Below are 22,246 nucleotides of genomic sequence, written 5' to 3'. Positions count from 1 at the left end.
TTACACTCTAAGTGGGTGCTCTCTGGACAGAATAACACGAGTTGATGATCTTGGTGTTCTTCTGGACCCAAAACTAAAATTTTCTGACCATATTTCGTATATTGTCAATAAGGCCAGGGGTGTGCTTGGTTTTATAAAAAGGTGGTCTAAGGAATTTGATGACCCTTACTTGACAAAAACATTATTTATTTCGTTAGGCGCCTAAATTGGGATGCAAACCATATATTACCACCTTATTCCAGTAGACTACTTTTAATTAATTTACCATCCCTAGCTAACCGTAGAACTATGCTTGGAACAGTCTTTATTTGTAAGCTTATTCGTGGGGATGCTGAGAGTCCCGACTTAGTCGGCATAACTTCTCGGTTCCAAGTAGATTCACTAGAAACTATATACCCCTTATCTTAAATCATTGTAGATCTAACTATGAGTTGCATGACCCTTACAGAGTTTTATGTTCTGACTATAATAGTCTTTATCCTATTATCTGTAATCTTGACTCTCTGCCGCTCTTAAAGCAATCGATTTTAACTTTTCTATTACATAATTAGATCCTACTAACACTATTATTTAATATAGGTATTTTACATTATATTCATTTCCTCGTTCCTGTTCTCTTTTTTATATCGCGTCTATATCTTCTCTCGAATCGAGCCGTGCGATACACGGCAGCGCACATCGGTCGGTTGGGCGGGAGGTGTGGCCATGAGACCCGTGCGAAAAAAAAAAAATATTCTACTAGAAAGTCATTTTGAACTTTATTTTGTGATATTATGATTCGGCTATTACTATTTCTATGCTATATTTAAATAATAATAACGTTAAGGCAATGCAAAATAATAATTTTTCAAATGGTGCCAATTGGTTGAAATTAATATAGATTTAAAGTCTAAGAACTTCTAAGTTGAAGGGCATATTTTGTCAAATTCACAATGCATGAGCATACGTGTGCACACATACAGTTGTCTGCTGTCACTATATGCGTAGAAAAGAGCTGTTCGCTGTAGCGCTCTCCGCTCTCGAACAAAAATTCGAGAGAGTCTGGAGCCTCCTCTAGAGCCACGCCGAAAAAATCGTGTGCCAAAAAATTGTATGTCGTTACGCATATTGTTATTCTAGTGTCTTTGCTTGTATTATGTCTTTTAAGCACAAATAAATATTCATATTAAATTAAACCCAAACACTCTAGCGTTCAAACCTACTGGACAACAGTCGAAGTATAAGGAGACTTAAAAGATCTCACCCATTAGACCTTCCCACGGAAGAAACCAACTGAATGTACCACTATCCATATCCCAGCCCTTTCCCCAATGCTATACTAAAGACACACAGTTCCTCTCAGTTCCCCGTTACACAGCTAGTGTGAATGCGAACGCGAAATTTCATATCGATAGATACTGGGGAATAAAATGCGAAAAAATTTGAAAACTGTTCAAAAGTTTTGGCGTGACCAGTTTGGCGGCTTTAAGGCGCTAACGCGTGTCAAAAAGTTTTTGCAAAGTCGATAGAAATTTACACGAGTAATAAGATTATGAAAAAATGTCGAAAAAAAGTTCAAAAATTTGGACGTGGCAGTTTTGGGCGGTTTTAGGGCTTTGGAGTAAGCGTGGCATATATATATAATATCAACAAACTTGCGCTGCGCCTATGTCTCTAGAATCTGTATGCTGAATGCTCAACCTTCTAGCTTTTATAGTTCCTGAGATTTTAACGTTCATATGGAGAGACGTATATGATCGACTCGGCTATTGATCTGGTTATCTGGTTATACCAGATTCGTTGAAAAGTATGTGATATATATATATATATATAGAATCTGGTATAACCTTTCAAACAACGAGTAACGGGTATAAAAACTGTCTAATAAAATAGGAAAAAATTTTGGAATTTTAAATACTTACGCTCCTAATACTGTGTAGTATTCCAACGTAAAATGATAGTAGCAAATTCTCGGAGGCTCGCCTTCGCGACAAGCGCGTGCACATTCATCAGGAGCAGATAGCGCAGGATTTCGCCGCAACTCAGCAGTTGCACTAGTAGAGAAATCTAAGTGGCGAAATGGAGATTTTGGGTTGGGTTCGACGACGGTTCCTGTGATCTTATTAGCTGGATAACGTGCAGAGGTCGGTAGACTCCCGCGTGAGTTCAGGTACCCGCTTCCAGCGGTTAGGGCTGGCTTAGTACCAGCTCCAGTCCCAAGGCTATTGCTATTTAATGGAGCGGGCCCAGAGTGGCCTCCACCTATAGACGGGTGAGTCTGCACAAGGCCGTGTGTTGCCGAAAAAAAAGGTGAATCAAATGGAGTTGAACTACTAGGAGTGGCCACATGTTGCTGCCAGAAGGACCCCATTGGTGTAAGATCTGGTTGATTTTCTGTTTAAAATGAAATAATTAAAAAAATATATAACAATATAATTTTGTCTCGATTTAGCTTATCATTATACCCATTACTCGTACAGTAAAAAGGTATACTGGATTAAAAAATATGTAACATGTAGAAGGAAGCGGTATAAAGTATAAGTATTAAGTATAAGTATTAAGTATAAGTATAAAGTACTCGACTTAAGCATTTTCTCTTGTTTTTTTTTTTTTTTTTTTTTTTTTTTTTTTTTGTCACCGAATGCCGTTCTGTATCGTTCAGGGCTCTTTAATTTATATAAAAGTAATTTAATGTAAAATGCCAAGTATTTACACTTATTACAATTAAAATAAAAGTGGACCGGGACCTCCGACTAGAGAGCACAGGAACTCATAGTCATTTCTCAATGAAATTCTCAATGTTATTAAATTAACTAGGACTAACTAGGATATTAGCAAGGTTGTATATGCTGAGGAGTTTAAGCTTGTGTATCAGTAGTTCATAACCAAACGAATCAATGACTTTGCTGCAGTCAAATCAGTTTGCATTAAGAATTGGAAGCCTAGGAACATAAAGGTTAACCAGGGGGATTACAGTTTAATCGACTTAAAGAAAACCGTGTTCCCAAGGATAAACTATGGATCTAAAACTGGTGTTGTAGCTGATCAATGATTAATTTTCGAACAGCCTCTGACATGATATATAGTGAAAATTTCTTCATTCTCGGTGTCGGAAAACGTGCATTGCTCAATGAACTTTTTGAATAACAATGTAAATTGAACTCTTAACAAACCTTCAAAAAATATGAGAGTACAGATAGACACCTTAATTTCACGGAGGCTTTCAAAACGCTACTTTCGGCTATGAGGGACGGATTACAATATTATTATTGATTATAGCCTACGTGCTTATGCTGAGTATGTAGTGGGGGAGTCGAAGTTACTGAAACACATTTAACTTACAGCAGTATAGGATGTCATCGACATCATTGCTGCTTAAAAAAGATTTATGGAGATTTGGAAAGAGATTTGTGCAGATTTGAAGAGAAGTTTGATGAAAATCCTCCGGAACGGATCATCAAGTAGGGTGTGTGACACATGCATTATATAAATCGAATATGAAATCGAAGTCCAATAACATCTGACCAAAGACACTAGAATAACAAGATGCGTAACGGCCATACAAATTTTTGGCACGCGATTTTTTGGCCGTGGCTCTAGAGGTGGCTCCAGGCTCTCTTGAGTTTTTGTTCGAGAGAGAAAGAGCGGAGAGCGCTACAGCAAACAGCTCTTTTCTACGCATACAGTGATAGCATACAACTGTATGTGTGCACACGTATGCTCATGTATTGTAAATTTGACAAAATATGCCCTTCACCTTAGAAGTTCGTTGACTTTAAATCTATATTATTTTTTATCAATTGGCACCATGCGAAAAATTCTTGTTTTGCATTGCCTCAACGTTATTATTATTTAAATAAAGCTTAGAAATAGTAATAGACGAATCTATGTACATCACAAAATAAATTTCGAAAATGACTTTATATTAGAATACTTGTCATTAGGGTATTCAGCTTGCGGCGTGAGAAAAATTAATAAGGCAATGATTGTTGAGTGCTTGTGTCCGCACTTCGTGCCTGACGATATGACTTTTGCAACGAACTGTTTTCATATTTTTATTTATTTTATTAATTTTTATTTTCTACTACGTATTATTATTTTTTATGAAATATTATTATGAAATAATTTTATTTTTATTATTTATTAATAAAATTATTATTTTTATTATTTATTAATTAAATTATTATTTTTTTATGAAATTAAAAAATAATTATTATTTTTATGAAATATTTATTTCTCAATGTTATGTCTTCTTTTTGGAAAATTTATGTTTCAAATTACAGTAGTTATAATAATTTCCTTTGTATTTGCTTTAATTATTATTATAATAATTATTATAATAGTCAGGGAATTTTTATTTTATTTCATCATATTGCTACGAAATTGGCCACAACTCCAAATATGTAAATTCGTTTCTTCGATCAGAATTGATTTCGGCCCGAAAATCGCCTTCTAGCACAACACGCACACATATACGCGTTCTCGTCTCTTGTTTTTACTCACACAAGCAAGCAAATTATATTTTTATATTTCTTACGCTCTCAACGTGAGCGAGCGGAAAGAGAGCAAATTTGGCCTTCACCAAAAAAGTGGCTGCATAGTGCCAAACCAATGTATGGCCGTTACGCATCTTGTTATTCTAGTGTCTTTGATCTGACATTCACTTTGGGTACCGAGTGATCAGTCGATAAGACCACTCACTAAATCATTTTGATTTGCGCGATGCATGGGATGCAGTGAATGCGGAGATAAGATGGATGGCAAAGAAATGCTGGCGAAAGATGAATGATTACAGCATGAAGGGCGAAGCGAGGAAAAAATTTGCGAATAGAGAGGAATATTTTTACGGATGGTGACTCAATAACCAACGTAGTTTTTTAAAGAGAACAGCAAGAAGAAAGCCATTAATAGTCTAAATATTCCGTTTAACTTTAATGTCATCAATATTGATGATGACGGCATAAGCGTAGATAATATGTGGTATTGCGTTAGTGTCCGAGGGATTGCAAGAGGCACGTCTAGAAGTGAAGCTGAAGTTATTGGGTCTCTAACTAATCTATGTGGCATTGAAGTAAAATGAATTATTATATTATGAAAGGAGTTCAAAACGGTTGATCAACGTCACAATTGAAGCACCTGGAATACAAATAAGCGGTGACACCATTATCTATGATCTGCGAAGAGTGCACCGGCATTATATAATTGAGTTCAGCTTTTCGGTAAGCGATCGGTTGCACTTCTCGCTCACTCTCGATGACTGTTCTCGCACTTCTTCAGTCTGGCAGCACGCACCGTCCTTTACTTGATCTGCGTCTGATCGACTATCCCAAAACAAATATACTTCAACATATATGAAAGTTTTATGCAATACTATAGACCATATACTTTATGGTCGCAAATTCTTTTACTAGGATGCAAACCTTTGACTGAAATAGCTGATACTTTGCAGTGCAAGTATCGCTTGTAATTACTGAAATCATTATAGTTTTTTTTTCCGGAAAGGACTTTCTTAAAGTTTTATTTTTGAAACTCTGCTGAAGATTTCTATAGCATGGGTAAGCAAAGAAACAAAAATATTTTATCAAGTTTTAGATCTTTTCAATACAGATTTTATGTTATATGTAGAAATGTCCCTTCGCATTTAGTATTGTAATTGTAAAAACAAAAGCTTCATTTAAAGCAACACGTCGCCATTTAAAACCCACCAGAAAAGTACATAGCGAAAAACCAATCTCGCCAGCTTGGATCTTGAAAGTATAGACTATGTACATACATATGTATGTACTGTTTAATCGATCGTTTTCAATACTGTCCTGTTTATTTGTTAACTTTTTCTGATCTTGGAATCCCATTAAGGTGGAGAGTTCCGAAATAAGCACTCATGTCCGTGCATGAAATTTTATTGTTAATATTTTAATAAATATTCTATATACGCAAGATTCGTTTTTCTAGCTCAGCTTTTTGTTTGAATATTCTCGCTAAAGAAGTCCACAAGCAACAAAATTATTAGCTTTTTGTCTGTTGTCGTCAACTAGTTTTTCTGTTCCATTTCGTTGGGCTCCAAAGACAGCTTCATACATAGTATAAACATTTCACACAGTTAAAAATTTTTGTACACATACATATGCATGTATATGAATTACAGACACAGTTTTAAAGTAAACCAGAAAACTGGCTCCTCAACTTAGTCTTGTTTTGTGAGTTATTTTGTGTTGTATTTGGTCCGCAATTTCTAGCCGTAATAGACTTAAAAATCAATGGGAAATCTACATACAACTATACATGCAACCATATTTAAAATAAATTTATTTAAATAATTCGAGAATCATTTTTATGGTAATAAAATTACACATTTTGTTTGAAAATTTGTTCAAATATAAACTTCAGATTGTTGCTAAATTTGTTAAATAACACTAGCTTTACCGAAAAATACTTTAGAAAGACCGGTTTTCTGATTTTCGAAATATTTATGATATAAACAGGATATAGAGTTTTGATTTAAATTAAGTTTTTTTAATCGTACAATTAAAAAAACGGTCCGGATATGGATATACGGATATGGTCAATTTGAAATAATTCATATATTACCATATTTATTTATTTTGCTTGGAGGGGTGAAATCAAAGACATTAGAACAATTATTTTAGTGTCTTTGGTCATATGGTCGTTTTTAAAAATGGATGTGGATATATGAAACGGGTTAGAGACGGTAAAAAAGATATATGTACTACTGAAAAAGAAATTGCATTTCTAAAAACTCTTTAAAAAGGTATCATAAAAATGTGTCACTCTGTATTGATACATTTTAAGTTTTTTATACAATATATTTTGTACGCTAGTGTAATCAATTACGTTATTTCGAAACATTTGCACTAGCGGACATACATATTTATATAGTATACATACGTACATTCATACAGAGGTGGTCAAAAGTATTTACACAACGAGCTTTTTTTTCAATTAGTTGACAATTGAAAAAAAAGCTCGTTGTGTAAATACTTTTGACCACCTCTGTAAATGCAATCGGAAACCAGTCCCACATTCCGTACGTGTCACATATGTATGTTAGTCTGTTAGTTTGTATTCATGGAAATAGAGAGATGACTAGCATTCGTTTACCTAACAATTTTATCATTTTTTCAGCCACAATAACATTACAAAAAAAGTGTGTTGATTAAAAGAAGCATTTCTGTTTTGCAAGTTGAAGTTTAGTAATGTAATACCATTGTATTGTCTTTAACATTAAATAAATATGTTCGGATCCCCGTACATACATACACGAATTTTCAGTTTAAAGTCACCTTGAATCAGTTATAATTTAAGGCTGCACCATTTAATACCCCTTGCAGACCGGTTTTAAGCTTAATAAATTTGTATTTTGATGTTGCATTCATTTCAAATAAGACATTTATATTTATTGGTTAAGGACCACTTAGAAAAATGTTAATTAAGGAAGATGCCAAATTATACTATAATGTATGTATATTCAAATCATATCTGCACATACTTGAATTATCAAAAAACGAGTGCATCGACTATCAAATACCCGTTTATCCGATAGAAAATTTCGAAATAATAACGTATGCATGTATTCCTAAAATATCACTACCAGCTAGGAAAGAGTGAAATCTGACGGCAACATACATGATCTACTGATAATATTGCTTCTAGATATGTTTAAATCGCGTACTTCGACAAGTTCTTTGGTCAGCTATGAGATAGAGCGAGGCTCAAATGGATAGAGGACATTGTTTGTCAAGGTAACTTGGATAATTGACAAGAAACCCAAGAAACTTCATCGCGCGACCAGCAGCTAGGTTAATTTTTGTAGACCCTACCACCAATAAATAAGAGTCTATAAGTAAGTGCAAAGTGGGCAAAGAAAGATATAATTGACAGAAAAATAATTTATAAGTAAAAACAGCATTAAATATAAGATATTTATTTAAAAATAACTTTCAAATAATGAGTTTTAATGACGTAGCCTAATGCTAGACTTTCCCTTTCACCCTTTTCTACAAATAACAAGCCGTACTCAAAGTGTAATGCACAAAATTTTTGTGATCACCTTATTTTAATCATATACATATACAATGAGTTGAACGCGCTTTTCATTTTAGGAAGGTACATGTAGTTTTGAAAAAGGGTCGAAGATTCGATCAGTTCTCTGGGTTAAATTGTGGACATATTATTACTAATATTGGATTTGAACACTTAACAAGCTTGTTTATTTATGGCATAAATCACTAGCACAGCTATTAAAAGATGTGTAGATTAAAATTCATATTATAATTTCGGTTGAGCGCCAAAAAAGTTTTTTCAAGTGCGATTTCGATATCACTTTTTTTAACTTGTGTATATTCTAGATCGAAAAATAATCGATTATTTTTGTTAATTAATTAAAATTACAATCGATTACAAAAAACTATGGAATGTGTTTTAAGAGATCAAAAAAATAAAATGATGGAAATGGCGACCTCCTAATTGAAAACAGGAGTCAACTTCAATGACGATCGTACGTAAATACTTATCTGCTGATCAAATATTATCCACGAAAAGTGCAAAAAAACTATTTTTAAGACTACCACAAAATAGTTAAACACCATTCTTAAAGTCTAAGTGGTTGCTAAATTCTTTTAGTTTTGTAGTTAGAAACTATTAGCAAAGAACTTAATAAGTTTTTTTAATGCTTTCCAATTTAAGACCGAAATAAATAAATCCTGTTGTGTTACTTTAATCTTACAGAGTTTTCGTTCCATCGGGGTTTCAACGATTTAATAGTTTGAAACTTGTTGAATTGTTCGCACTTTCGTAATTTTTTGGGAGCAGCATGCTAACATCTGACAAGGTCAGCGATTCAGCAATTAAAAAGTTGAAGAAATACCATTATCAGTAAAATTAAAAAAGTATAACATTATTGCGCAAAGTAAGTGGTAGTCGAAACCAGAGTAGGCTTATGAAGGCTAAATATTTTTCTTTATTTATAAATTTGCTTACTTTTATATATATTGATGAAAAAACTATTTAAATAAAAAAAGTTTTAATGAATAACAAAAATGTAGTCAGATACAAGCGAAATTTTGTCGTGTATGAAAAATAGAAAAGAGTGATAGTATTGTAGCTTGTTTGTTTCAAACAAATTAAGTGTAGCCAACATAGCCATTTTCCATTCCATCCCGTCGAATGGGAAAATTTGGAAAGTACGTTTATCTATATACACTGGGTCCAATATCGCGCCAGTTCTCTAAACTTGCAGGCTTGCTCTGCTGCTCTTTCTCCTAAACCATTCAATTATACTTCAGTTTGAATATTTATTCCCTTTCACTTTATCCACATATGTATGTAATAAATTGTGTAGAATTTTACTATTCTATTTCGTGTAGGTTGAATAAGTAAAGACGGTATTTATGTTTTGATGATATATTTTATGATAGGCAATATATGGATGGCCAACTAATCAACATATAATTTTAATATATGATCTTATGAAAACGATAACGGAAAGCAAGATCTATCCCCAAATCTTTGGAACACCCCTTCGAAATATAGACATGTTTAGGAGTATACGAGTATATACGCTTTGGACCTAAATAAAAATTTGAATGATAGGAATAAGTACTGTCAAAAATCACAAAATGATATTTCAAGACTTGTTAGGTGAGAAAATTACCAAGACGGGATTTCCTTACCTTTCTTAGGTTGATTTTGCTGTGAGTTGGCAACACGTACTGCAAATACTTCAGGAAAATTGGAAAATGCACTCCATATCAGGAACGAAATTAAAGTTTGGTAAAATCCGTTAAGATCCATGGCTTTCATAGTCGTATGAATGGCGTATAATTTGATTTTTCACTATTCTTGTTGTATTTTTATAAATTCCTTTGAGCTATTTAACTATACTTTGGGTGGATGTTCACAACATAAGACTATATATTTTTAAAGTATGTGTACTAAGCAATAGCAACACCACCTGAATTGATTACAGCTTAATGAAGTACGAGCAACGCGTTTAAGCACCAAACTGAAGCGGTAGCTACATACGTACGACTATATAAAATGTTTAAGTAGAAAAGTTACTGCAAAACGAGCTTACGAATGAGCCAGGGAAAGGAATGGCTCAGTGAATCATGACATGGCTCAGAGAGCGCAAGAAATTGCAGCAGCCAACTTGATCACGATCTCAGAGCAAGTTGGTCGAGTCTAGAGCTACCGCAATCTCACAAAAGCTTTACCAAAGCATAGAAAAAGAAAATGAAACGAAATATAACGGATCTGTATTGTATTGTTGTTGCTTAAGTCAAATGAAGGGAATGTTTTAAAGTTCAGACAAATAGATCTAAAAAAAATGAATACTAAAGTGCTGTGTTGAGATTTTTGCATGTAGCTTTTACTTTTACTCATTAAATGCTTACATATGTATAGGGCACCTGCAAAAAGTCAGCACATATACGCAGATTCTTAAACACGTTTTAATATACATGATTAAACTATTACTACTAATATAAACAAAAGACATGTGTACAAAAATCAATTGAAAAGAATTGACGAAACTAAAAGGTATGCAAAACATGACTGCAAACATAAAATGCTAAACATAATAGTGCAACGAAAGTGTAATTATAAATACATAGAATATTAAAGCTAGTCGGTGGAGACGACTGCATGTTATATTTTTTAATGAAAATATGCATGAACTAATTATAATCCGATCAAAATGTATTAGGAGAAACAAGATATAATTGTTTACTTATAGTAAGGACAATTTATGATTAAATACAACAAAATATAGAGTATGCTTATCAAAAAATTGTTTAAAATTATAAACAAGAAAGGTAACATATTTTGTTATATTTTGTCTTGATAATTCCAATGGCTAGATCGCTTTCGTCCCGACTTCTAAAGTATATAAATAATAGATAAGAATATATAGAAAATAGAAGAGGAAGCACATAGATTTAGAACTATACATAATATACGATACTAAATATATGAATGTATGAATATGTACAAACTTTATATGTATGTGTACTTTGACTTCATTACTGCGCTGCAAACTGTTGAGTCAAATCAATATCTTTCTGCAAGACTTTCAGATACCCCTTGCTTAGCAAGGAGGAGTCCGTTATTTTACAATTTCAGTGTTTACGAAAACTTGAAGCGTAGGTACAATATACAATAAGAATATAATACCAACAGGTTCAACGTAAGTACAAGGCAATCCCCATAATGTTGTTTTTCGTATGTTTTATTTAAAGATGGAGGTGCAAATCGACGCAAATAGCGTATTAAATATTTAAAATCATTAACTAATTTTTTTCTGGTACTTGGTCGTCAGTCGCCACTTTGGAAATATTTTAGTTATTTTTTATAAGCTATTTAAATTTATTTTTTTTTTGCATAAATTAATTAAATATTTAATCAATTAAGTAATAGAATATTAAATAAGGAAACTTAAAAAATGGCTAAATGAAATGCTGCTTGGTTGGCGAAATTTACAATTAGTATAATCCAAGCTTCTTTGTCACTGTGGATCTTTTGTAGTGAGTTGTATTTGTATGTAATGAAGCATAAAATTGGTGTGTACATGAATTATATAATGAAAACAATGAAAAATTGGATTAGCAAAGTTGTTCGTGTGAGGATAATGAACGAAGAACAGCTTTACATGAAATCGTATCGTAGTAGCACTTAAAGAATATTGAGTGATACAGGTCGTTCTAATTTTGTGCCTGCCGAATGTATCGCATGCAGGACGTATCCGGCAAGAATCCCTGGCTGGCATATTCCGGTTGAGGCAGATTAGGAGTTACGAGTAGTCGGTGACAGACTTTTCGATCCATCAACAATTGCATCTGCGTACGGCGGCAAATGGTGGTTTGTTTCCTATAATAGGCATTTACGGGCAAACAGAAGAAACTGTTCCTATGGATCTATAACACACGGGTATGCGGGGAACAAATAATAGAGAAATATTCTAGTGTGGGGCGCACCAGTGAAATGTATAGGAGCTTCCTCGTGTATCATTATATGCCTTAGACCCTTATAATCTTATAGCTTATACCCTTATGGCTTTATTTGATATTGTTTAGAACAGATTTTATAACATCAAAATCTTCCTCGGTATCTAGGCGTTCGTGTGCCGTTTAATTGACATAAAAGTAAGTTAATGTAAAATGCCATAGACTTCCACCAAAGACTCTAGAATAACAAGATGCGTAACGGCCATACATTGGTTTGGCACTATTCAGCCACTTTTTTGGTGACGGCCAAAATTGCTCTCTGTCCGCTCGCTTACACTGAGAGCGTAAGAAATCTAAAAATAGAATTTGCTTGCTTGTGTGAGTAAAAACGAAAGACGAGAACGTGTGTATGTGTGCGTACTTGTGCTAGAAGACGATTTTCGGGACGAAATCAATTCTAATCGATGAAAAGAATTTACATGTTTGGAGTTTTGGCCAATTTCGTAGCAATATGATAAACTGAATTAATAATTAAAAAATCCCGCCCTGACTATTATAATTTTAAAGTTTTTTAAATGTTAAAAATGTTTGTTAGAATCGCCGCTCGAATCAGTTTACATATTTATATTTATTTATTTTTATTTTATTTATATTATGTTATGTTAATTAATGATGTGTAATATATGTAATAATCGGTACCCAGGGAACACCACGGGGAGGCCTTTACAATTGTAATGGGGTCCTATATTTATTAGACCTTTTTCTTCCCACCCAAAAGTGCGCGCTTTTTAAAATTATCAGATTCGATAGACCAAAAAAAAGTCATATGACTTTAAAAATATACTAAATAATTAAAGCAAATACAAAGGAAATTAAACATAAATTTTCCAAAAAAAGGGATTAAATTGAGATATAAATATTTCATAAAAATAATACGTAGTAGAAAATACAAATTTATAAAATAAATAATAATATGAAAACTGTTTATTGCAAAATTCATATCTGGAGGCACGAAGTGCGGACACAAGCACTCAACAATCATTGCCTTATTAATTTTTCACACGTCTACTATACGTTCTACTATAAAGTTATTTTTAAAATTTATTTTGTGATATTTTGATTCGGCTATTACTATTTCTTAATAGTAATTAATTTAATAATAACGACAAGGCAATGCAAAATTAGAATTTTTCACATGGTGCCAATTGATAAAAAATAATATAGATTTAAAGTCAACGAACTTCTAAGGTTAAGGGCATATTTTGTCAAATTTACAATGCATGACCATATGTGTACACACATACAGTTGTCTGCTATCACTATATGCGTAGAAAAGAGCTGTTCGCTGTAACGCCCTCCGCTCTCTCTTTCTGGAACAAAAATTCGAGAGAGCCTGGAGCCACCTCTAGAGCCACGGCGAAAAAATCGTGTGCCAAAAATTCGTATGGCGTTACGCATCTTGTTATTCTAGTGTCTTTGCTTCCACTTATTAGAATTGAGCATCTTGTTGGCAGGCACCAAATTTAAAAGTCATTTAAGTCGTTAATAAAGAGTCCAAATAATACCGCAACAAGATAACTGACTTGAGAACACCGTAACTCACAGTCATATGAGAAAATATTATTAAATTGTACTAGGATTCTGTAAGTAGAAGGGTATTCATATTAGCACGGTCGTATAAATTAAGAAGTTGCGATAGCTGACGATAGACATATGCACAGTATCTTAAAGCTCAAAGGGCACTTTCATTAAACATAGTTTAGTTATTTTATAATACCAGGTTTTAACCTCTCCCTTTTTTAAAACGGCTGCGAACAGACTTTTTAAGTTTATGGTCAGTCAAGATCCCATTGCTAGATCCAAATGACTTTTAAAAGGCAAAGCCGTTAATAACCACGTGGTTGACCCTGGCTCTGGGCCGCACAACGGACCTAACCCGTCACCACCACCACCGATGCCAACATTCCAGACACGATCATTATTCCTACTATTATTATCATTCTTATTATTTGTATCTTGTTAATATTACGTCAAGCACTAGACTAAGGACACGGAGTCCATTACGTATTTTTTAGAACAAGAAGTCCCGCAGGAGAAGTGTAATTTAAAATAGACTAAGCTGAAATCATCGTATTAGTATTTCGATAGACAAGAACCAACCCGAACCGGTTCCGATAATAATATTGTTTGACAGGCCCAGAGAACGACAATAGTGCGATAGCTTTAGCATCACTACCTTTTCAACCGTTGCATTTGGCTCTCTCTCTTTCGTTTCAGCCAGTGAGGGCAGACGTATTTTTCCGTGGAACTCGGAGCGAGTAGCAAGCCACGCGTTCCGCAGTGTACCCGCGACCGTGTGAATCGGGCTACGCCACGCCAACACCTACAGGGCAGCAGCCTGGGAAAAACAATACCTTTTGAATAAAGAAATACTGAGAATATTATCCACCGCATTTTTTGTTCCAAACTGCATTTCCCCTTCTCCTCTTTGTCATCCCTTTGCATTAAGCTATCTCGCATAGCCTCCGATATCAATCGGACCAGAAGCCTTCCCCGTAGCCTCCGAAATCAACCATAGCAGTAACCCCTGCGTGTATCAGTTTGGGAGGGCCCTAGTCCCGGCGCCCAACCCCGCGACCACTTAAGTCCCGCTCCTGTCTCCCGAGACACTCACCGATCGCAAAGTTATGGGTACGCACCACTCAGTGCGACCCTTACCCGCCAAGGGGACCTAGAAATCTCCGGCTACTATCGTCGCCGCGTTGAGCGTGTCAACAACGGGGTTCATTCAATCGCTCTCAGGCATCTCATAGTCTCATATACAATTTCCTAACAACAGGTTCCAACCCTTCTATATACATTTCTTGTATAGGTTCCTTGGTCACGACTGAGATAGCATCCCGGCCAGAAAACTTTGGGTGTTCAGCTGAAAATTTTTTTGACACCTCTGACACGATGGGTTATAAGTGTTGCGAGCGCCGCACCCATAGCAGAACATATTTAGGGAAGGAGAATACAAGATTCATTCAGGTAACTTAAAATCCGACTTAGAAGATGAAAAGGGAAACCAAATAAATCAAGTTTTCTTGAAAAGCTTGTCTGCGTTACATTAAACCGTGCTTATATAATTGACATACAAAGGGTGCTGCAAATAAGGATTGATAGCATTGAAGCATTGAAAGCTTTGGAATAGCATGCTTCCAATTTGATATCTTTTTAACGAAAAGGAATCGCAAAGAGATAAGGTAAAGTTTTTCAGTAGAGGCTTGCACAAGGCTTCCGGCCATAATCTGAGAACATAACCAGGGAAAAAGACAGGCTTCACACGCTAAAGACCGTAAAGAAGTGACCTTTCGTTTAGAGTGGGACAATATATATATATATGTCGTGGCGAAAATAATGAGTATGCGTGTAGTCGCTGTTTACTTCTTCTCCAAGTTCCCTTTGCTATTATGCGTGTTCCTATTTATGAACACGTGGCGAAAATAATGAATGCGTTTAGTCGCCGTTTACTTCTTCTCCATGTTCCCTTTGCTATTATGCGTGTTCCTATTTATTGTCAATGTGTGAGGATGAATAGATGAATTATCTAGGATTTTGCAAAAACGAGAGCGATAGAGCTGTTGCTGAACGTGGCCACTTGCGCTGCTTGGTTAGAAAGGGAAAACTATATAATGAAAAGGAAATGCCAAAAATTGAGAAGAGACAAAGCAGGCTGCACGAAACGGGAGTGAGGGCATTAATCGTGGAGAAGCCAAAGCAGACGCAAGTGGACTCGTTGACTGCGCACAGCTGCATAAAAATTATATTGTGAAAAGAGTTATGAGTAACGCTGATATGGACGGACGGACGGACGGCGAGGCCCCTGATATTCTTAACCCGACATCAGAAGTGGGATCTGTGCCACACCCAGCATTTTCTGAGGATCAGTGGCGTGCAGTAGTGGAAATGCAAAATCGGAATTTTGCTGAACTTGTAAAAATCATGCAAGTGACGCCGGCACGTGAGCAGCAACCTAGTTATGATGTTAAGCTACCCAAATTTAACCCTGATGCTGCATGCGTAGAGGCAGCAAAGTGGTGTTCAACAACCGATATAATTCTAACTGAGCACCCCCTTAAAGGAAGTAAATTGATCATCGCACTAAGTAACTGCATGGAAGGAACTGCATCTCAGTGGCTAACACAAATCTCGTACCAGGGTATGACTTGGCAAGAGTTCCAGGAATTATTTCTGCAGCGCTTTGAAACCGAAGAGACGCCGGCCGCTACGTTTTTAAATTTACTCAACAGCCGCCCGACTGCCGACGAATGTTATGCGGTGTATGCGAGTCGGCTGGTGACGACGCTGACTACAAAGTGGCGGAATATGGAAATAGAAGAAATTGCCGTTACAACTGTTCTTGCGCATATGGCAAACATTGACAGTCGTTTGCAGCGCGTCCTCTTCACATCCAATGTGCGTACCAGAAGTAAGCTACAGGCGGAGTTAAAAGCGTTTACGTTCGACAAGAAGCGACATGCTCGAGATGACAACCTTGGACCTGACCAGAAGAACCGTAAGGCATCGCCAGTTGTATGCCACTTCTGTTCAAAGCCGGGACATCGAATTGCTGAATGCCGAAGTAAAATGCGACAAGATAGACAGGCGAAACCGCAGCGTGAAAAATCAAATGTTACGTGCTATCGGTGCGGCCAACCGGGACATTTCTCCAACCAGTGCCCGAAAAACGGAAGTGCAGCCAAACAAGATGTGACTCAACAGAAGACTGTTAACCAATGTTGTGTGATTGAGCCAAAGGGAAGCTTGCATCAACGAGGTGAGATCTATCCAATTTGTTTCGATTCCGGTGCAGAGTGCTCCCTTATTAAAGACGACATTAGCAATAAGTTATCTGGTAAACGTATAAACAATACTGTAATGATAAAAGGCATTGGTGGTGGCAGTGTGTGCAGTACATTGCAAATCTTGAGTGAAGTTACTATAAACGAAAATATTATGGAAATATTATTTCATGTAGTCCCGAACGAGCAAATGAGGAATGATATTCTGATAGGGCGAGAAATACTTAAACAAGGCTTTTATGTAATTTTGACATCCGATAATTTTAAAGTTGTAAAATCAAAAACTGTTAATAATTGTTCCGTTACTGAGCGATCGTTTACTTTGTCCGATATTGACACCGAATTAGTCGACAATGAGAAAGCTGAATTAATTGAGTTACTTGAAAAGCACTCGACTTCATTTACCAACGGGATACCTCATACTCGAGTAAATACAGGCGAAATGAAAATCCGTTTGATTGATCCAACTAAAACTGTTCAGCGCCGACCTTACAGACTTAGCCCCGAAGAGAGAGAAGTAGTGCGAATGCAGGTGAGCGAATTGATAAGATGTAATATTGTTCGCCCAAGTTGCTCTCCCTTTCCTAGCCCCATGTTGCTCGCCAAGAAGAAGAACGGAACCGACCGTCTATGTGTTGATTTTAGAGAGCTAAACTCGAACACGATTTCGGATAAATACCCCTTGCCGCTTATCAGCGATCAAATTGCTAGACTTCGCGGAGCAAATTATTTCACATGCCTGGATATGGCAAGTGGTTTCCACCAAATCCCGATTAACCCTGAATCCGTGGAATATACTGCATTTGTGACCCCAGACGGCCAATTTGAATTTCTTACAATGCCTTTTGGCCTCAAAAATGCGCCATCTGTTTTCCAGCGCGCAGTCATAAATGCACTTGGTGACCTTGCTAACTCTTTTGTAATCGTTTACATGGACGACATAATGGTAGTATCGCCAACCAAGGAATTGGCCGAAAACTTGGCCAAAACGTATGATTTGCGAAAAGGTGTATTATATCGCAAGGTCCAAAGACGAGGTAGAACAAGTTATTTACCAGTTGTACCCAGAGTTTTTAAATGGTCAGTAATTAACCAGGTACACGAGTCGATAATGCATTTAGGGTGGCAAAAGACACTTGATAAAGTGTACCAGTATTATTGGTTCGCTAAAATGAACAAGTATGTTCGAAAATTTGTTTCAAACTGCATAACTTGTAGATCAGTGAAATCATCTTCCGGGAAGGTTCAGGCGGAACTTCATTCCATTCCGAAGACAAGTATACCGTGGCACACCATCCACATAGATATAACGGGTAAATTAAGCGGCAAGAGCGATTTGAAGGAGTATGTCATTGTTCAGATCGATGCCTATACAAAGTTTGTTTATCTGTATCACACCTTAAAGATAGATGCCGAAAGCTGTGTTAATGCTATGAAATCTTCCATATCCTTATTTGGAGTACCAGATCGCATCATCGCCGACCAGGGCAGATGTTTAACTAGCTCTAAGTTTTCAGAGTTTTGCGTATCGCAGAAAGTTGAACTTCACTTGATTGCTACGGGAATGAGCCGTGCAAATGGGCAAGTGGAACGGGTGATGGAAACACTGAAAAATTTGTTGTCAGTGGTAGAATCAAGTCAACGATCGTGGCAGGACGCACTTGGCGAAGTCCAACTTGCACTGAATTGTACAATTTCTCGTGCCACTGAGGCAAGTCCGTTAGAAATGTTAATTGGTAAACAGGCTCGACCCCTTGGATTAGTTCCCCCATGTGAGACCGAATGTGAAATAGATTTGGCAACTGTTAGAGCTCATGCGACAGAAAATATGAATTCCTTAGCGTCTTACGACAAATCGCGATTTGATAGCAGTAGGGCAGCCGTTGACAAACACCACGTAGGTGACTATGTGCTATTGAGGAATGAAGAAAGACACCAAACTAAGTTAGATCCGAAATTCAGAGGACCGTTTTTGGTGACTGAAGTATTAGAGGGTGACAGGTATACACTAAAGTCGTTGACGAGTAACCGATCGTTCAAGTATTGCCATGAAGATATACGTAAAATGCCGGATGCAGAAATCCCGAATGAGTTAAACGAGAATGTAGAGCAATAGCTGAAATATAGAAACAGTTGAATGAAAAGAAAAGCCCGCCAATGAGTTCTTTTGTGAACGAGAGATATCCGTCTAGGTGAGACGATGAATTGTGAGTTATCCGTCTATGTGAGACGATGAATTGTGAGTTATCCGTCTAGGTGAGACGATGAATTGTGAGTTATCCGTCTATGTGAGACGATGAATTGTGAGTTATCCGTCTAGGTGAGACGATGAATTGTGAGTTATCCGTCAGGTGAGACGATGAATTGTGAGTTATCCGTCCAGGAGAGACGATGAGTTTGGATTGAATTAATAATCAAGTGTGTGTGAACTGGCGGAAGATCGATATATAGAAATCGATAAATGATAATGTTAAGATAAGTTGTAAGCTGATGTATTACTGATCAATGGAACTGAATATGAAAACAGAATAAGTTATCCCAGCAACAATGAAATAAAAGCTGTTTTGTTTCTTCACAGAATTAAGATTTAAGAAATACGCCTAATAATGTCAAACTAATGAAATTAAATGTTATTGAATAGTGATGAAAGTATGTGATCTTGATATCTTGGTATCTCGGTATCAAAAGCTTACACGAGGACGTGTAAATGTCAGAATGGCCGTGTCGTGGCGAAAATAATGAGTATGCGTGTAGTCGCTGTTTACTTCTTCTCCAAGTTCCCTTTGCTATTATGCGTGTTCCTATTTATGAACACGTGGCGAAAATAATGAATGCGTTTAGTCGCCGTTTACTTCTTCTCCATGTTCCCTTTGCTATTATGCGTGTTCCTATTTATTGTCAATGTGTGAGGATGAATAGATGAATTATCTAGGATTTTGCAAAAACGAGAGCGATAGAGCTGTTGCTGAACGTGGCCACTTGCGCTGCTTGGTTAGAAAGGGAAAACTATATAATGAAAAGGAAATGTCAAAAATTGAGAAGAGACAAAGCAGGCTGCACGAAACGGGAGTGAGGGCATTAATCGTGGAGAAGCCAAAGCAGACGCAAGTGGACTCGTTGACTGCGCACAGCTGCATAAAAATTATATTGTGAAAAGAGTTATGAGTAACGCTGATATGGACGGACGGACGGACGGCGAGGCCCCTGATATTCTTAACCCGACATATATAAATATATATATAAATATATTTATATATAAATACGACTTTGATACTGCATAAGAGTATGGCTGTTCGGAATCGGGCAACGTGGAATATTTTGTTTGAAAAAACTTGGCAAATAGTTCGGCTATTGCCTGATCCGATGTTACAGTAGTATTTTCAAAAAATTCAATCGTAAGAAAGTGTTTTGCTCTTATAAAACTGTTTTGGATCCTGTGCGAACTGAAACATACAATGGTTTAAATAGTTTTTGTAACACTATGAATAAGGAAGGTACAATTTAGCCGATCACTTTTTACTAAGGATAGACTGGGAACCGGTATTAAAAATTGTTCCAAAGTGTGGGCGTGACCGGTTCGGCGGCTTAAGGGCGTGGCAAAACGTTTTTTAGCAAATCGATAGAAATATACAACACTAATAAAATTATAAAAAAATTTCGAAAAATGGTTCAGATGTGTGGGCGTGGCAGTTTTGTGCCTTTTGTGAGCGTTAGTGTGGGCGTGGCAAAATGGGTCAAACAACTTGCTCTGCGTCTTTGTCTTCAAGGAAATTACGAATCTTGTGGGTGTACATTAATATCTATACAAAATTTAAAATTTTTTGCGTGCTCACTAGACACTAGTGGTAGCTATGCAAAAGGAATGTAGAATAGATAGGGAGTTTCTCTCAGTGTACACCCCAAGATGTCAGTGGGGGTGATAATTGCCCCCCCCTGCCATGGCCAACGCGATTCCAAATTTATTCTGCATTGGCCTCTTTTATACAATTGGTCTTATTTATAGGTTAGATTATTCAATTGAGTACTTCTTCGTCTAGTTAATTTGCATAGTGAAAAAGAAAACTTGTAAAGCGTTAGCTCAATGAAACAGGATCTGGTCGGCGTTACATATCGGTTTTACAGGTTCTGGCCAAAACCGCGAGTGCACGTTGTCGGCAAACTGCTGCCAGACGCCAAGCAACCGCTCAGGTCGAGAATAAGAATCGGAAAGAGGAAGTCTTCTATCTTCGATTCACCATGTGATCGATCTCTAGAGATGTAGTACGGAAAATTTTATAGCGTTAAAGCTAATGAAAGCCTGCCTTTCTGTGTTGCAAAAAAGAGTTAATTGTCGCTAGGTCTGGCTTTACTGTCCGTTACATACATACTGAGTAGGAAACCTCTCGCGATCTTAAGTTATAGCGCTCTCGACTCTTGGTATCCTGCCGTTTTGCAAGATCAACAGCCTGTCAAACATCCTGATCAACATCCTGTCAAATGCCACACCTCTATTTTGCAACACCTGCAGCTAGCTCAACAAGGCATATGTTCCCCCGATGTGACCATGTGGTGGCCAATTACCATATAGTATGGCGACCTTAACGCATAACAAAACAAATGCTGCTTAGATTCGCATACCAGTCATTTTCCCTAGCATCAACATACGAGGGAATTGTTGTTATGATTGATCGGTTCACTTGCTCTGACGCGTTTGCTTGCTGTGAATTTGTGTTAACTTGTTAATACGATGCTCCCTTAGCAGCTTCTGAAACAGCTGTGTTCTAAACTGGAATCCATTATCCGGTACTATAGTCTCAGGAACTCCACATAAATGAGATAACTCTTCCTTTAGATGCTATACTATTACAGACGACTCCATACTCTGGTCAGCCTTTACAAAAACAAACTTTGAAAAGTGCTCTAGCACTATAAACATTGCGATATTACGTATGGGCTTAAATATTCTGGACTTCGAAAATGTTCGGAAGCGACATCTACTAACAACCCATGAGAAGCCTCAATACATGCTAGTTCGTCTTCGTTGACACTGGAAAAGGCATCTGGAACAACTTTAAGCGATCCTCGGCGGTGTTCTATTTAAATACGACTTTGGAACTTAAGATCCCACCTCGCCAGACGGGAAGGTCTGTTTGAGCCATCAGCCACTTGAGAGGAGAATGGTCTGGGACAATGGTAAAACGACCCTCTACGTTTTTTTTTTTTTTTTTTTTTTTACTTTGCTTTTTATTTATTGAAACAAGAAGATTCTAAGAACTAACAATAAGTTTAAAAATCTTAACTATAACAAGTATTTTTTGAACAGTTGTATTATTTTTCCAACTTTTCTATGATTAAACGGCCCTAATATGGTAATTTATTCGCTGGGTTGGTAGGTCCTTTCGCCGGAGACGGGAACGGCTGCTGAGCTGGATTAGACCTCGCGCTAGGTGGTTGGGGTGCGTGTAAAGCTTGCTATGGTATTTT

At 36.6% G+C, this 22,246-nt stretch overlaps 1 protein-coding gene and 1 long non-coding RNA gene across 6 annotated transcripts in view; one reads left to right on the top strand and one right to left on the bottom strand.

The window, feature by feature from the left end:
• The window catches only part of LOC117135549 (laccase-1), a 30,937-nt gene extending 21,113 nt beyond the window's left edge, over positions 1-9,824 (bottom strand). For all 4 annotated transcript variants that reach the window (XM_033295844.1, XM_033295845.1, XM_033295843.1 and 1 more), the window contains exons 1-2: positions 9,669-9,824; positions 1,902-2,373 (exon numbers count right to left, since the gene is read on the bottom strand). In XM_033295844.1, coding sequence (XP_033151735.1) covers positions 1,902-2,373; positions 9,669-9,798 — 602 coding nt within the window. In that variant the 5' untranslated portion in view covers positions 9,799-9,824. The remainder of the gene's footprint in view (positions 1-1,901; positions 2,374-9,668) is intronic.
• A 329-nt stretch (positions 9,825-10,153) lies between these two features.
• On the top strand, positions 10,154-14,383 carry LOC117135550. 2 transcript variants are annotated; one of them, XR_004459039.1, is made up of 3 exons: positions 10,154-10,258; positions 10,402-10,536; positions 14,217-14,383. It is a non-coding gene; the product is annotated as an uncharacterized LOC117135550 (long non-coding RNA). The 2 variants fall into 2 exon arrangements; XR_004459038.1 differs by having other exon boundaries at positions 10,154-10,536.
• Positions 14,384-22,246: the final 7,863 nt, after the last annotated feature.

Source organism: Drosophila mauritiana, chromosome 2R (assembly GCF_004382145.1).
Source record: "Drosophila mauritiana strain mau12 chromosome 2R, ASM438214v1, whole genome shotgun sequence".
Lineage (NCBI taxonomy): Eukaryota > Metazoa > Arthropoda > Insecta > Diptera > Drosophilidae > Drosophila > Drosophila mauritiana.
This window is presented reverse-complemented; position numbering and strand designations above follow the sequence as displayed.